Here is a 17,232-nt window from a genome sequence, read left to right as displayed (position 1 = left end):
CTGGGTGGCTCAGTCAGTTAAGCATCTGCCTTCGGTTTAGGTCATAATCCCAGGGTCCTGGGATTGAGCCCCACATCAGACTCTTTGCTCAGTGGGGAGCCTGCTTCTCCCTCTCCTTCTGCCCACTCATGCTCTCTCTCACACACACTCTCTCAAATAAATAAATAAAATTTAGAAAGAAAGAAAGAAAGGTCATTCCAGCAGAGGTGGGTAAATCAGCACATACAGGGGCAATCTGGGGGCAAGACAGTGACATAAAAAACTATTTAAAATTCACTTCAAATGAGAAATTATGAGGGATTGAATTTAGGTAATACTACCGGGAAGAGAGAGAAGGGGGTGGATTGGAAGCCATAAAGCAAGGTGATGGGCTGAATTCGGTTCTCCCCTGAAAAAATTCATGTGTGGAAGTCCTAGCCTCTGGTGCCTCAGAACGTGACTGTGTGTTTGGGGAGAAGGTCTTCAAAGACATGATAAAGTTAAAGGTCATGGCCATAATGTGAGCTCGAATCCTACCCAATTGTGGTGCTTGTGAGATTAGAAGGTGGAGACACACAGAAGGAAGACCACGTGAAGACACAGGGAGAAGACAGCTCTCTACAGACCAAGGGGAGAGGTCTCAGAAGAAGAGCTACTGCTGCTACAGTAGCTCAGACTTCCAGCCTCCACAATTATGAGATGATCAATCTCTATGGTTTCATCTGTAGTACTTCACTATGGCAACCCGAGCAAACAATTACAGGCAGGAAGCCTTGGGAGACCTGGTGGGGGGTGGGGGAGTGGGGACATGGATGTAGGGCTTCAGTGAAAAGAGGAGAGGGTGGTTTTCAGGTTTCTGCCTTGGCCACCTGGCAGATGATGCCACCACTTTCCAAGAGCTCTAACAGAGGTGGAGCAGTGGGGTTGAGGACGGAAGATAAAGCATTCCAGCTGGGACTTGTTCGGTTCTGGCTGGGATGTGTTCGTGGTCCCTATAGAGCAATGAGTGGAGATGCCCACTAAGCGCCTGGATGTGTGGGGCTGGGCTCACACAGGAGCGGGGGTGGGGGTGGTGAGGGGGTCCAGACGATGGGATCTTCAGACACAGGGGCAGCGGAAGCAGAGGACAGCTGAGGTCCCCCAGGGAACATGTGAGCTCTGAGAAGAGAAGGCAGAGGCCAGAATCACAGAGAACCCCCAACCCTTACAGGAAGAAAGATGGCCTGGGCACAGGACAGAGTGAGAGGCTTCTGCATTTCCAGGAGAAGAAAATGTCAAGAGAGGCTCTGGAATCCTGGAGAGATCAACGTCTCAAAGTCTCTGTCTCTTACTCCTTCACACCGCGCGCGCGCACGCACCACACACACACACACACACACGTTTATGTTGTTCTACTGTCTTGCAATATTGGTCTGTTGCTTTGCAGTGATTTTTCCATTATTTTATGTGCATTGCTTTCCAGGCTTTCGAGTCAGAGACAAAGCAATGTCTGTCTGCTTCTCCAGAGGCGGCAGAACGCCTTTAGCTCCAGCCCCCTGCCTGCTAGTGCTTGCCCTGGTGGCAGAGATGCTCCTCTAGCCAGCCCCCAAACGGAAGCTGCCTCTCCATCACCCTCTCTCCTGCAGGGGCATCTCAGCGCACCTTCTTGGTTTTCCCTTCAGGGCCTTCTTATGGTCGGTCCCGTAGTGATGATGGGTGACTGGGGGACACAGACTCAGTGGCCCTTCTCCAAGGTGTTGGAGGTGATGCTGCTGTTTTTAAGGCTTTTTGAGGAACTGGGCAGAAACCTTGTGCCTCCGGGGTGGGCTCAGATGTATAGGAATTGTGGAAATCACCGCTCCCCCTGGTGGCATCATCTGCCAGGTGGCCAATTGGGGAAAATCCAATTAGCCCAGACAATTCCTTGGTTCCAGGCATTCCCTTTACTTCCTCTGGGGAAAGTGAAGGCACATGGACCTCCTCTCATGGATTTCAAGATACCTTGAAGAAAGGTAATTTGCCCAGAGTTGCATGATTAATTAAGAATTTGGGAGGTGGGGGCACCTGGCTGGTTTAGTTGGAAGAGCACACAACTCTTGATCTCGGGGTCATGAGTTCAAGCCCCACACTGGGCGTAGAGATTACTAAAAGTCAATTGGACCTGGCTCTGGGTGACTCTTAAAGATCTCTCCACTGTTAAACGACCCTCTTCCTTGTTGTCTCCCCGCAACCTCCTGTCTGGTTCTGCCTTCCTTTCCCGGCATCCTCCATGCTTGTTCCAGCAGCCAGTGCACCAACACTGGAATCACGCGGCTGAACTCCTGGGGTGCTTTACCCTGAAATCAGCAGTCAGGTAGGCAGTGGGTGTTTACTCTCCAGGGCCCTCCTCCAGGGTACTGAGGGTATGGATGAAACAATAGGACAAGAGGAAGAGAAAAGGCTTTATGCCTTCAGAACTTCCTGCCTCCTTGCAAATCTGAGGGCTAGATTAAATGTCGGAGGTCAATTTTTCTCACCCACTCTCCCAACAGCACTAGGTTCTGGGGAATGTCAGTCAGTGTCTCTTGGGAGTGTGAAAGTGATGGTGAGGTGGGCAGGGCAAGTCCTCTCCCCCTTTTGCTGAGAAGAAGCCTAAAGACGTCTGCCATCCCAGCTGGGCTGTCTCAGGGGCCGAGGGGGAACTCTGTCCTCGGCAACAAACCCAGCCCTCTTGTTATCCCCACTCACAGCCCTCCTGGGGTCTCTTGGCATGAATTCCCTCCTGGAGATACCACACCGGTTGGGACCAGCCTCTTTCTGATCATCCGCTGCCCCCAAGGAGAGGGACTCCATCCTCCCTGATTCCTGGCACGGCCTGACAGTTTGAGCTATTCCAGGCCATTCTTATTTGGAGATTAAATTACCCCTACTGCTCCCTTCCAGAGTCAGGAGGAGAAGACGTGTGCTGCATAAAGACCCTGAAGCCGGGGGTCCAGACAGCTGTTGCCTCTTCCCCTCCGGCCAGGTCAGGGCCCAGAGAGGCAGCTCTGCAAGCTCAGCCTCCCCAGGCTGGCTGGGAGCAGGCAGTCTCTGCGCCTGCGGGGACTTCTGCCCGGCAGCCCTGTTTCCTCATACCTGAGCCGTCTGCCGCCACGCACCACTCCCGGCCTGAGCACACTATTTAAGGCCAGCACACGAGAGCTGGCTGTGAGTCACAGCTCCGGGAGGGCAGCAGCAGCTCCACGTCCCCCAGCAGCCAGCACACGGAGGGAAGGGACCCTTCCCCTCACCATGGCTTCCCTGGGGCAGATCATCTTCTGGAGGTAGGGTACTCTTCTCGAGCTTAGCTGGTGAAGGGAATAGGGGTGAGGTCTTTAGGGGGGTTGCTGAGGACTCCTGGGCTACCTGTACCCTTATCCGACCCAGCATTGGGCTGGCAAGAAGCCTGGCCAGACCTGAGCCTCACCGGACTTGATTGAGCATCACACCCCAACCACTCAGGGCACTTATTCAGGGTTAGGCTGGTTTTCTGCCATGGAGAGCTGGCGCCTGCGCAGGCAGCTCTGGATCAGGGAACCTGAGAGCTCTCAGTCTAAGTGCTCCTTGAGACATCAAGGTTCTTGGCGGGGGTGGGGGGCACTGAGCAGGGTAGCATGGGGCTGCGTGCTGGGATGGAAGGACACCAGTGACTAATGATGGGAGGGATGTAGGGGAGCTCACTATGCGGTCCCTGGGATGAAGCAGGTGAGCATTCTCTGACCTTCTCTGGGGGTGTGACTTCCCAGTACTGCTGCGTAACCTGCACCAACACCCTCCCTCCACCCCCAGCTCCAGGATGGGGTCCCTAGTTCTTCGGGGACTCCTTGGGGAGGAGACCCCTGCAGCTGCTGCTGAGAATGCAGGCCTTTGCTAAGGCCCCAGAGTCTGCTCACCCTGGGGGCTGGGGCGGAGCAGGGAAGGACCCAGGAAGAAAGCATTGGAGGCACAAATGCAGAAGGCAGTAGAGCTGATGGACTGGAGAATCCAAAGCTGAGAGCAGGGGCGAGCCTAGACCCCCATCATGAAGAAAGGAGAAAGCCTGTCCCTTATGCTTTGCTCCTCTCACTTAGCTACCTCTAGTTGCTTCTTTTCCCCTCAGGACATCACTTCCTTTTCTGCAAAGAAAGAGATGGAAAGTGAAGGAAGGGTTTTTCTGAGAGGGCTGGTGATTCATTGTTCGTCACAACTCATGATGGTGTTTGGGAAGACAGGAAGGCTGGTACCTGTTGGTTCTGGGCATTGTTTGAGAGACCAGTCCTCTCATTTCGTGGTGTTTTTTTCTAGTGAGAGGAAAAGAACAGAGGGAAGGAGGAAAGGAAAGCTCAGATTAACAGTAAAGTTTGTCGAGATGTTGAAGGAATATTGTTTCGCAGTGCAGCCTGGAAAATTCTCTCCCTTCAAACAGAATGGCAGCTCCATCCCTTGTGTCTATCTGGAATAGCTAGTCCTGCAACAGGGGTTGGCCGGGGCGGGGGTAGGGGGGTCTGTGTGGCCAGTAAGGGTGCTGGGCAGCACTTCCCTTCTTGTGGCTGGTAAGAACACTCTGCTCCCAGGAGAAGCAGCAGGTAGTGGAGGGCATCCATTGGGGCTTTTCTGCCCTGCAAGAACACCCCAGGAAGCACTGACGTCAGAGGAACTGGTATTTTGCCAGCACCTTTTTTCTCCATGCCCTGGGCTAGGTGCCATACAGAAGCCTCCTTTAATCCTCACCAGAGCCCATGAGAGTTCATCATTGCCTCAGAGAAGTTAAGTCATGGGCTCGAGGCCACACAGCGTGCAGGGGACAGGGCAGCATTTAAATCCACTCTACCTAATTCTGAAACCCAAGCTCTGTCCTCTGGGCCATGCTCGCCCCCACCCCCGTCCCTGACCTGCCTGTCCCAGCTTCCCCCACCCCCATTCCTCCATTCTGGTTCTATAGATGTGAAACACTCCTCATGCAACAAGTGACTCTGTTGTTCTAAAGATGGATGTGTGGGCTTTCTAATAATACATTACAACCAGCCTGACTGGTTTGGTGGGAGGATTAGCAGGAAGTGGGTGTTCAAAATGCATATTCCCCCACCCTTCAGAGACCAAATGGAATCCACAGAGGCTCCTCTTGTTGGCCCCAGCATGCCTCATTAGCTATTTAGGCTCTGCAATTGCAAAAGCAATGACAAGCCATGGAGCAGCAGAGCTTTTGTGCAAAGAGGCTACTGGGAAGAGGGTCAATGGGTGGGCTTCGTGGGAAGCAGGGTCTGGAGAATTCATCCCAGGGAACCATGGGAGCCCACTTGAGGGAACCCAGGGTCTACTCTTGGCCCTCAAACCCTCTTTCTTTGCCATAATTTTCTTAATTCATAATAATTCCTTTTATTGAGGCAATCATGACCGTTGGTGATGTGGGAGAGCTTATGAGAGGGCTTGGTGGTAGATTACTCTCTTAAATAATTACCGGGAGCCTAATACCTTCAAATCTCGTGCTCAAAGATGAATGCCACTCCGGGATGAAATACTGATGTGCGGTTTCTATTATGCCTGACATCCTTAGTATATTTAAGCACTATGTGATCAGAATTTTCCTCCCCTCTTCCCATTATCGCTGTCAACAGGAACAGCATTTGCCCATGGGACATTTGTTGAGGACCTGCTAGGAGTCCAAGCGTGGAAAATTCATGACCCCTGCTCACTGAGGTTATGTTCTGATCAACAACATTAACTGAGTACCTACTATATGTGGGGTGTTGGACTAGGGACTGGGGAAAAAGGAGCTAAGGCTTTGATGAGATTATAGCCTAATGAGGAGAAGGATTCCCAGACAGATCATTCCAACCTGCTCTTCATAGGTCAAGAGATAATAAGAGCAGGAGGCAACAGCAGAAATTCCCTAACCTGAGGTTTTGGGGGAAGGTTTCCTAAGCCAGGTGATGGCTGGATTAAGTCTTAAAGGATGAGTTAGTGGGATCCAGATGAAGAAGGGTGGGAAGGACACTGGGCAGAGGAAAGAATAGAATAGAATAGAACTCATGAGCCAGCATGGGGTGTTGGAAAGCTACACGCTACTCTCCTAGCATCATCATCAGTGTATGAAGCATGAGGCAGGGAGTTCTGGGATGAAACAGGAGAGGTAGATCCAGGTCATGTTTAGGCCTTATCTGCCAGGCTCAAAGTTAGGAATTTGCTGTTGCGATGAGGAGCCGATGAAGGCTCTCAAGCAGGAGAATCTTGGTGGTTTTCCTCTTACGTGGGTTACTCCACATACCTCTGTGGAAGGAGAATGGATATGAAGGCATTGAGCCTGGAGGCCAGGAGAAACAGCTGTGGTCCAAAGTATAAGAAATAATGAGGACTTCAAGTAGAGAATGATAGCAGGGATCTACAGGGGAAGATCAATTCCAGGAAGGTTTAGAACTTAAAATCAGTAATATATGATAAATGAATGGAGGGACAGGTAGGGTGGTGCAGAGTAGGAGTAGGTGAGGCGAAGGGCGGAGTCTGGAACGCCCCCCGCCCCCGTTTTTGTACTGCACAGAGTGAATAGAGAAGAGTGAGGGGAGATGAGAGTTAGTTAACTCTGGTATATGATGAATTTGAAATTCCCCTGGGACCTCTAGCTGGAGATGTTCAACAGGCAGTGGAAGGCATGCAGCTGAAACCAAGAGAAGCCAGGCCTGGAGATAGCAATTGAGAGTCAATGACTCACAGGCAGGGAATGATCGATCACCTGGCATGTCTTCTAAGGAAAGCACAGAGAGAGGGGTAAGGAGGCAGGGATGGGAAACTAAAGAAAACCAAATTTTAAGGGTGGGCAGAGGAAGAGGAGTCAAAGAAAGAACTGGGAGTCCATGGTGGGAAAGGGAGAGAAGAGACCAGGATAGGTAAGTCTCAGGGATGTCAACGGAGAAAAGTTTCATAGAGGTCCCAGGGCTGGAAGGGGCGTCATTTAGGCTCAGTAAGGTCTGGTGCTGATAGAGATCCAATCCTGATAAAAATACGGCCTCTGCAACATTTCCGCAAAACTCACATGGATATGCTCAGACAATGAAGAGAACATACTGCCAAGCAGAACCTGCACCCAAACAAGGCCAAGAAGGCTCTCAGTCTAGCCTGAAGAAGGGCTCATGGGTGCACAGTCAGCAGAGAACACCAGAGAGCTGTAACATGTGACAGCTCTCCTTCCTGAAATCAGAGACACAGCTGTAGCAGAAACGCGGCTCAGCCGGCACAAAGTTCAAATTTTTGTTTTGCTTTCCCTCCCTCCCTCCCTCCTCCCCTCTCCTCCCTCCTTTCCTTCTTTACTTTCCCCTGGATTCTTCATCTAGTCTTCTTCTGACTCTTCAGTTAGAAGACTGGGGGAACTCACCAGCAACAATTGGATTCATGAAGACCTGTCAAAGGAAGGAAGTTACTCGTGGAGAAAGAGCAGGAATCTTTTTACCTGAGAAAGGTGCATGAAACACAAAATGAGGGAGGCTAGAATAAGAGAGCTCAAGCAGCTTTGCTCTGCAGTCTTGGTTTCCCATTGTCCCTGAGTTTTCAAGCTGGTGGTTGGCTCAAACATACCAGACGTTCATGACCAGAGAAAACAGCGTTTGGCAGCACAATGGAAGCTTGCCTGATGAGAAAATCGTGAAAGGCCTGGCTTGGGGAAGATCTCAGCACAGGGCATGATGATACTTGAAACCCCACTGAGGGATGAGATGGGCCCAACTTTCAGACTTTCTGAGCCTACAAAATCTAAGGCTTCAGGCCCCACCCCCCATGAACAGAACAGGAAGTTACAAAATGAGATAAAACTGCACATTAGAAGAAAGACCTAAATAGGTGGCACCTGTATTCCTGCCCCTATCAGAAGTACATGCTTTTGAGCCGGCCCTCTTTCCCTATCTCCACCTCTTACAACACCCCTCTCCTTCAATGTCCCGCTCAAGTGGTTTTTCCACTTTGAAGTCTTTCTGGATCTTTCTGGTTGCAGTCAATTGCTCCTTTTATGTTCGTGGTTGGCCATGTTGATGGATTTCTATTCCTGGTGCCCATCTGTTTCTCTCCATACGGTTGGCCCCTTGAGGGTCTGGCCTTTGTCTTGTTCACCATTGTATGAAGGCAATGTAACACCATGGCTATGTATTTGGGCTCTGGGATCAGACCATCTTGATGAAGTTCTAGAACCTAGGTGAGGTTCGGTGGGATGAGGTCCGGAGCTGATGACCAAGAAAGAATTCCTGAGACATCTTTGGTGCAAAATGGTGGTTTATTAAAGCATGGGGACAGGACCTGTGGGCAGGAAGAGCTGCTGCCCTGGGTTTTGAGGGATGGCAGGTTATGTACCTTGCCATTGGGGGGTGTGAATGGATGGGAGATTCTTGGTGGGGTGTTATGATCCTGCTATCATTTACATTCCCTTCTACCTCAGCCTCCTCCAGTTTATGGTGGGAAGGGAGACATTAGGGCTTCAGGAACAGAGAGTTATTTGCCTCTGGAAATTTGTGCTATTGATAAGGTAACCTCCCTGTTTGTAGATCTCTAGGACATCTGTAGAGCAAGGGAGATTCCTGTTCTGCAGGATTGTGATCTCTGCAAGTTAACTATTTATCGTTTTATGGCAGTCAGGGGTTCCTGAGGAATGCTACACATATTACGGAGGGGATCGGGTGGAGAGGGGGTGCGAGGCGCCAGCTTTTGCTTTATCTTCAGCCAGCCTCCTGCTCCCTCATCAATCTGGGTTCAAATCCTCCTATCACCTTGAATGCTTATCCCGCTGGAATTAGTCTGACTAATTAGCCTCTATAAACCTCAATTTCCCTATCTGTAAGATGGGATGACAATAGTACCTAACTCCTAGGGTTATGTGAATCACATGTGATGATTGTATGTCTGGCACATCCTAAGAGCTCTATAAATGTTAGCTATTGCTAGAATCATTACTTGCAATTCTACAATGCCCAATACATGACTAGCTCTCTGTAAGACCTTATTAACCTCAACTCCATGACCCCACTGGCCCTCCTGTCCCTTGAATAGATGTTCTTGAAAGATTATACTTTGGCTAAATCATGAATGAGACCTTCCAAAAACAGTTAACTCTAACAACACTCTAGAGAATGGTCAGAGTTTTCTAGATTCTTGTTTTGAAAAAAAAAATCAAGACCACATCACCTTCTATTGTTTATGAGACTGATACATAATCCGTCTTTCAACCTGAGAATGTCTGGCTATGGAGATCTGACCAAGCTCTAGGTAATGGTTAACTAGCTAAACCACCCCACACTCCTAATTATCTCCACTTCACAGATCCAAATGTTGAGGCAAGACAACTTGCTCAGTGTCTCCCAGCCAGCCAATGGCAGGAACCCACTGGTCCCCACTGGACCTCCATACTGACTGTTTTTTAGAAGAGTATCTTTATAATTAGCACTTACTCTTCTGCCACTTGAAGCAAAACCCATCTCATACTGCAAAGCTCACTTCCTCTGGGACAAGAGACTGCCAGGGTTCTTAATCATGGAGGAAGGAGCTGTCCCCAAAGCAGGCTGGTGCCCATGGATTATGCGTCCCTGGTTTGTGTTATTTCAAGTAGCACACATCTACCTGAGCTCTAGATGAGTGAGCTGAGGAGGAAAACGTGACTAAAACTCAGGGAGAATTTCATGCTTTCAAAACTTGAAAATTCAGACAATACACCCCCTCATTTTATTGTTGAGACAATGAAAATAAATTGCGTGACTTGCCCAAGGGTTATGCAGTTTTAGAAAAGTGAGTACAACAGAGTTCTTTCAATAATCCTGTATTGCTCAGTGTCCCTAGGTTGGATGGCAGCCAACCACGATTTACCCAAATTGGGGGGACCAAAGCTTCCTCCACATTTACCTTTGACATATGGAAGGAGTAGAAATAATGTTGGTACTAGAATTAAGCTAATGTGTGTTCATATTCAGCTCTCCACTTCTTAGCTGTGTGACCTCAAGTTATGTCACTTAACCCCTCTGTGTCTTCATTTCCTCCCCACTCAACTGAGGTTAATAACAGTACCTACCTCACACAGTTGTGCTCACCCCTGGAAGGGTTAGCGCTTTATGTAGGAGTTACTCTTACTCAATTATTCCCTGCTACCCTTTTTACAGAATAACAAAGTGATTTGGAGGGAGGGAAAGGAAGGACAAGTCCAGCAGTAGCAGACGGGTTTAAGGGACCTCAGCATCTGAATTGTTCTGGGGTTTGAGTCAACTGGAGATACCTTCTTTCCTAGTCCTTGTTCGGTGAGATACGGGAACGTCCCTGGCCACCCCAGTGACAACACACTCTACAAAAACACTCCAAATCAGTCTCCAGACAGCAGTGGTGGGAACACCACCTGGGCCTGTTAGAAATGCAAATTATTTCCGGTACCGCTCCTCCAAGACCTATTGATTACAGCCTGGGGGTGGGGCCCCAGCAATGTGGATTAACAAGCCACCCAGTTGATGTTGATCAGCTCTCAAGCTCTAGAAGCTGTAATAGCGTTCTGTCTGTGCTCCTTGATTCCTCGGGGAAAGCACGAGGATTTAACCCAGGCAGAGATAAATTTCACCTGGAATCATTTATCATCCCACATTCCTCCTTAAGAAATGTCCTAAAGAGGGACAGATGGGCCTTGATGAAAACAAAGGGAAAAACATGAAGTTTCTGCAGGTAAGAAACCCAGTTCATATTTCTCTTTATATTAGCTTTCTGCAATCCCAAACCATCTGCCTGGACCATCTCGGATTTACTAGCCCATCACTTCCAAATGTATTCCTACTACTCCCAGCACAGCAGTAATGGGAGAAAGGGCAGACGGTTTCCCCTCTTTCTTTTTCCGCAGATTTAGAATGAAAAATTTCATAGAATAAAAACCATGAAAGATTTAAGAAAGGGAGAGAGCATCCGTAAAATTTAAGGGTCTTGAATTGTCTCTTTTAGCTTCCTAAGGGCTCCTCATTGTGCTGTCTTCCACCCCTAACCCAAAATGGCCATTTCATACCTCTCCTCTCTTCAGGCCTCTTGCAGGTCCCCTCCTCCCCGCCACCTTCTGCCCCAGTCTCAGATGATGACCTTGCTGTATCCTTCAGAGAAAATAGGAGTCAGCAGATAGTACTTATCTTTCCACTCCCAAAACTACGGGCTACACTCACTTGTGCCCTTTTTCTCTGCCTCCCTTCCTGATACAGAGGATGAGCCCAGCTCCTATCAAAGGGCAACCCTTCTGTGCCCTGGGTCCATGGGATCCATCTGGATCTCGCCTGCTGCTCGAGAATGCCTCTACCAGCCAGCATCCACAGTCCTCCCCCCTGCCTACCCCCCCCCCCCGCCTTCTTTTATTCCTGTCAGTATGCAGCCCGCAGGCAGCGCAGGCAGCGTTTGCTACTTTCGAGGGGAAACCCTCTCTCAGCCTTACAGCCTCTCCAGCTCCCACCCCAGGTCTATTTTCCCTTCTTAGCAATCTTGCCGGAAGCACTGTCTGGAGTTACTGATCTGAGATTTGCGGTGTCACGGTGTCACGAAAGGAATACGATGTGGTTCCCAGCACAGCTTAAAGCCCGGCTGCCACTTTCTAGCAATGTGGCCTTGGGCGGGTTATTGATTTTCTCAGTGTCTGGGTTCCTCCTCTGTAAAACGAGGGTGATGTTAGAATCTGCATAAAACGACCTGAGAATTTTGTGAATTAATACGTATAGAGCACTTAGCAGACCCTTATTGTAAACCACTATTTTGTCCCCTCTATACCAAGGTATTGTTCCTATCGGTGCCAAACCTAATGTGGACTTCTCTGTACCTATTTTCGCAACAGCATTCAATGCATATGTCCCACTACCTACTTTTGGATTTCTTTTCTTGGTTTCCATGATACTACACTTTCCTGATTTCACACCCTCCTTCCTCTGTGATACTGGTGTGGTCTCTTGGGGTTCACCTCTGCTTTTCTATGCCTAGTCCTGGTTTGGGATGGTTACAAGTTCCTCTGCTGCCCCATGCAACTGGAAATCAACCAGGATCTTCCTCCGGAACCGGAGGACTTTCAGTCATTTCCGATACTTGATGATTGGTTTTACTCTGCTAAAAAGCCTCAGAGTCCAGGAACAAAATATAATGGTATAGGGACAATCATCCTTTAAAGGGGCTGGCATCAGCTTCGGGATTGGGGTAGAGTCCCATAAGGATGCTAGGGTAAGTCGTGTACTAGCAAGTGCTCTGTAGGAAGATGGCCATAATGGGCCACCCTTCCTGGAAACAGCCTCAGTGCCTAGCAGGATTCCCCCAGGTGCCTGCTTCTCATTCTGCTCAACCTATTATCCTGTCGCATCAGAGCAAGATGGAATCCAAGCAACATGCACGACTCAAACCCTCATAATCTCTGTGTTTAAGTACCTAATACAGTGATTCCCAAAGTGAAGCCAAAGGACACTGATACTGCAACAAAATTTTCCCCCGAAGAGTTTTGTAGTCAAGCAAGTTTCGAAGTGCTGAATCTTATTAGGCTGGATCATGTGAAATTGTCAATGTTCCATTGTTTTCGACCTACAGAAATGGTAGTTTCAAAAGGCTCAACCTAAAATGTACTCTTCTGGGACATTCCCTTAGGCATAGTAGCATATTAAAGTCCTAAAGGTAAAGAAATCTGTTTGATTATGATTGATGCAATGTTATGAAATTATAATCCTTCTGAAAATAATACTTATTAATAAACATCAGGACACACTATGGGAGTCTAGGGGCCAGAGTAATTAGGAAAGAACAGAAGTCATGAATAGATAAAAGCACATTAACGTGGGCGCTAGGGAGCAGCATCAGGGCTGAGCAAATGCACAGGAGGAAAAGAATAGGCTGGTATTTTCCATCCCGGGAATGCCCGCCCAGCTTTGATATTCAAAGTCCTATTTTTCAGACCTTCCCCTTATACATTAATTCTTCCCTGATGAACCTTCTTCCAAATAGACTTGTTTGTAACTGACACCTGCCCTTTGCTTCCTCCTAAAGTAGAGGGAGGACTCATGAGGTGACATCAATGGCTCACCCCATATTCCTCAAGTGACAGATACTAAATAATCATGGGTATTATTTTGACTGCCCTCTCATTACTATAATTATTAATTAGTTCATCTTTTCCGGGTATTATCATTGTCCCGGTTTAGGAGTGTTCATCTAATTTGCTTACAACAGTGAGGTGAGTTCAGCTAATCTGGACACAGGAACGAGTCTCAGCCCGGCAGCTGGTGCCCCAGGGAGCATCTCACATACACTCTAGAAAGAAAGTGGGCACATAGCCAGGTTTGAATTTTTGCTCTCTGGGCGCCAGAGCCAAATGCCCCTGACAAAGGGTGAACTCCCTGGACAGGGCAGATTCGGGTAGAAAATGGTACACGGGCTTGGCCAGAACTAAATCCTCAGGGCTTCCATCCTCCCCAACCCCTGTCCCACTGTCTAGAGTTCTTCCCCTGAGTCATTTGTATGCTACTTAATGGCCATCACGGTGACCAACCCTCCATGGAGTGACGAGGTTTCTGGACATTTGTCAGCCCCTGCGGTCATCTAGCAGGTGTTAGGGGCAGGCAGGTATTATCTAATATTCTGGGGAAGAGGAGGAGAGTTGATAGTAGGGTGTTGCTTCCCTAGGAGAGGAGAGAGTTCATTAAAGTTGTTAATTGTAGCCTGGCGGGACTTAAGTGACCTTAAATGGGGCCCTGATGGTTTTGTGTCCTGTGATGGAAGACACGGCCCACAGTGGGCATGCTTACAAAAGCAGTGCTTAGCCTGTCGGGGGCATCACTATAAACATTTGGTCTCCAGGAAGGGTAAAAACCAGCCTTTCGGATTTCTCATGATGTAACTCAAAACAAAAGCCTTTGATTTAAGGATGCTGAAAGAGCAAACACGGGTAAGGCTTGAACAGGCCACATCGTCTCTCAGATCCTCACATCTCATTTGTCTTCTACCCGTAGAAGTCAAATGACCTTCGTGATATTTGGGGAGCTCTGGGAGCGGCAGGATGGGAAGGGGCACGGATGCTGCCACTTCTCTTCGGCTGCATGATAGAAAGGAAGAGGGTGGGATTAGAACCAGAGGGACCTGACTCGACTCCCCTTTCCAAATCTATACTGTGTAATATGCCGGTCACTTAATTTCCCCTGTTAAGTAAGGACAACAAATGGACAGCCCAAAACCTCCTTGGGGATCAAAGGTAATTAGGCACAATAGACTACCATAACAGTGACATTGACCGCAACACATAGCTCTCTTGCATTACTTACATGTCTACATCTTTCATTAGACGTTGTCTCACCCATTTGAAGAAGATAACTTTTATTTTTTTATTAGATTTTTTTTTTTTTTAATTTACTTGACAGAGCAAGCATAAGTAGGCAGAGAGGGGCAGGCAGAGGGAGTGGGAGAAGCAGGCTCCCTGCTGAGCTGGGAGCGGGATGCGGAGCTGATCCCAGGACCCTGGGATCATGACCTGAGTTGAAGGCAGATGCTTAACCAACTGAACCACCCAGGCGCCCCAAGAAGATAACTGTTAAAAAGCACCAAGACCCATAAACCGGAGACTTTAAAATAGGCAGAAATATTAAAAGCAACGGTCATACAGGACTTACCGTTCATTTCCTTTTGGATCCAGCTTTCAAAGAGTCTGTCCATGTTAGGGATGTAGCCCCACACTGTGGCTCTCTCAGACAACTATGTCAATTCTGGTGGCAGCCTTCTTGTGGGATCACCTTACACTCCCACAACCTTATAATCATGGCCTCCTGTATTGGGTTCTTCCTGTGTCAGTACAGTTCTACAAGTTCTGCATACATTACTGATTAATTTAACAAGTATTTATTGATCATCTTTGTACCTGGTGCCAGAGTCCCTAGGGTTACAGTCATGTACCAGCATCACTCAGAGTACAGATGAGAAGAGACAGATAGATAAGCACATAATTAAATACAGTACTCTACATGCCATTGCAGACCAGTTTCAGAATGCTTTGAAATCGACTTCTAATCCAGTGTTGGTTATTAGAGAGAATCAGAAGGTGGCTTCTGAATGGGTATTAGTGAAGCAAGGAGAAGTGGGAAGAACATCCAGGCCAAGGGCAAGGTCTACAGGGTGAAGCAGGTGGGAAGACAAGTGGGAAGGGAGAGCGGGGACCAGAGCAGCCCCTGGAGAGATCAGCGCGGGCTAGATTTAACCTCAACAGATGAAGAGGTTGGCTTTTATCCTCCCATTCTGCAGCTGAGTAAATTCAGGCTTAGGGTGCTGTGAGAAAGTAAAGGGAGAGGTTTGGGGGAAAGGCTAGAAGATGTGCAAAACCAGCAGAGGAGATCAAATCACTTATGAGAACGATTTTCAAATGAGTGAGAAGAGAGGATGAGATCAGGAAGCCCTTGGTTAATGGCAGGGCTTTGTGAGGCCCATTACTTATCCTTTCTGCAAGGGACCGTGAATTTCACTACTTAACCATTACCACAACTGTTGAATATAATATACACAAAGGGAGTTGAAAGCAGATTCTAGATCTATCTGCCTTTGAAGTCTATACCCTTTCCTAGTTTAGAAAGAAATTTATTTTATTTTTAATGCTAAGAATAAGTGGTTGGAGCGACTGGAGTAGTCAGGGTGCCCCGGGCTGGTGGCAAGGTGACTCTGATGAGGTCAGTCCCTTTAGGTCCAAAGACTTGATGGCTATACTATGTCAGAGCCCAGCTCCCCAGGACCCTCAATGTCAAAACCTCAAAAGCCATGTTCCACTGTCTTTCTTTAAAAGTCCTTCAAAATAAAACTATGTCAGCCAAGAGGGATATTGGTATCAGAAGAGGTGTTTTGATACTGTAAAGCTATCAGGTTCTTGGTCCTTTTGAGGCACCAGAAGTACTTTTTTCCTTAAAGAGGTCCCCCCAAACTTCTGTGCTTAAACTGTAGGAGAAGATTAAAATTTTAAGAGTTTTGGGGTGCCTGGTTGTCTTCGTTGGTGGAGCGTGTGACTCTTGATTCTAGGGTTGTGGGTTCAAGTCCCACACTGGGTGTAGAGATACTTAAAAATAAAATCTTGAAAACAAACTAACTTCAAAAGCTTTTGACCATGACCAAAACTGGGGGAAAAAAGAAAAAGATATTGGATTACGGACATTGGGGAGGGTATGTGCTGTGGTGAGTGCTGTGAAGTGTGTAAGCAAGATGATTCACAGACCTGTACCCCTGAAACAAATAATATATTGTGTGTTAATTAAAAAGAAAAGAAAAGATAAATCTGGCTGTTTTCTCATATTTCTAGGTTGTCATTTTCTCATAGACAAATTCCTAGATCAACAAAACGCTTGGCTTTCATAGATTTAGCAGATAGGTAATTATCGTTGCCCTAATACTGACCCCAACGTATTCCATTTATTCTAATAAAGGTGTTACCCGAATATAAATGCTAATTTTCCAAGGCAAAAAATATGGGGTCTATGAGAGAGTCTGTTTGATAGGTGTATAGAGGATCTTGCTAGCTTCCTACCCTTAAGGCAAGTACAATTGTAAAGTAGTAGGTTGCAAGATGCGGGGTTATCTCTGGCATTCCCCAAAGAGGCCAAACTGTGAAGGAAGTGTTTTTTATTTATCTGAAAATTCTGGGGGCTCCTGGTGCTGCTGCCCACCTGGGCTACCTAGGACCGAGGCTGTTCTCAAGCCATCGTACCAGGCAGGTGTGAACAGCCTATCACGTTAGGAGCACGTCTGCTCACTTAAAATGAAGGCCAATCAGTTGTGGGTCACTAGCCCATACGCACGGGGTCCCCTCTCTGACTCAGCCAGTGTAAACCACTGACCCATGAAACTGTTCTAACTGTTTCTGTTTTAATGGCACCACATTGGAAGACTGTTCACTCACTGTCAGAAAGACAGGTCAAACCTGAAGAAAATAGTGGTTTCTTTGCAAAACGTGTTTTCCTTATTTGTTTTACTTATGCAATGTGGGATTAGTGTGGAAACTTTGGGAAATACAGAAAAGCATGGAAGAAAAAAATATCAAAATCTGTATCCTCCCTAACTGAGGGATAATCACTGTTATTGTGTCCTTCCAGTCACTTTCCTCGTTATTTGTATTTAATGAATGATATCATACAGTGCATATTATCTTAGAAACTTTCAGGACGCCTGCTTGGGGCGATGGGTGGAGATCCGACCCTTGACCTCAAGGTCATGAGTTGAAGCCCCATGCTGGGTATGGAGATTACATAAAGAACATAAAATCTTAAAAAAGAAATTACTTTCTTTTTTTTCTTTTTTTAAAGA

At 47.7% G+C, this 17,232-nt stretch overlaps 1 protein-coding gene across 2 annotated transcripts in view; it reads left to right on the top strand.

Moving 5' to 3' along the window:
• Window positions 1-3,144: 3,144 nt before the first annotated feature.
• The window catches only part of VTCN1 (V-set domain containing T cell activation inhibitor 1), a 57,970-nt gene continuing 43,882 nt past the window's right edge, over window positions 3,145-17,232 (top strand). For both annotated transcript variants that reach the window (XM_044239004.1, XM_044239003.1), the window contains exon 1: window positions 3,145-3,260. In XM_044239004.1, coding sequence (XP_044094939.1) covers window positions 3,229-3,260 — 32 coding nt within the window. In that variant the 5' untranslated portion in view covers window positions 3,145-3,228. The remainder of the gene's footprint in view (window positions 3,261-17,232) is intronic.

This window comes from Neovison vison, chromosome 2 (assembly GCF_020171115.1).
Source record: "Neovison vison isolate M4711 chromosome 2, ASM_NN_V1, whole genome shotgun sequence".
Taxonomy (NCBI): Eukaryota; Metazoa; Chordata; class Mammalia; order Carnivora; family Mustelidae; genus Neogale; species Neogale vison.
Note: the sequence above shows the minus strand (reverse complement) of the source record. Positions and strands in the feature narration are given on the sequence as shown.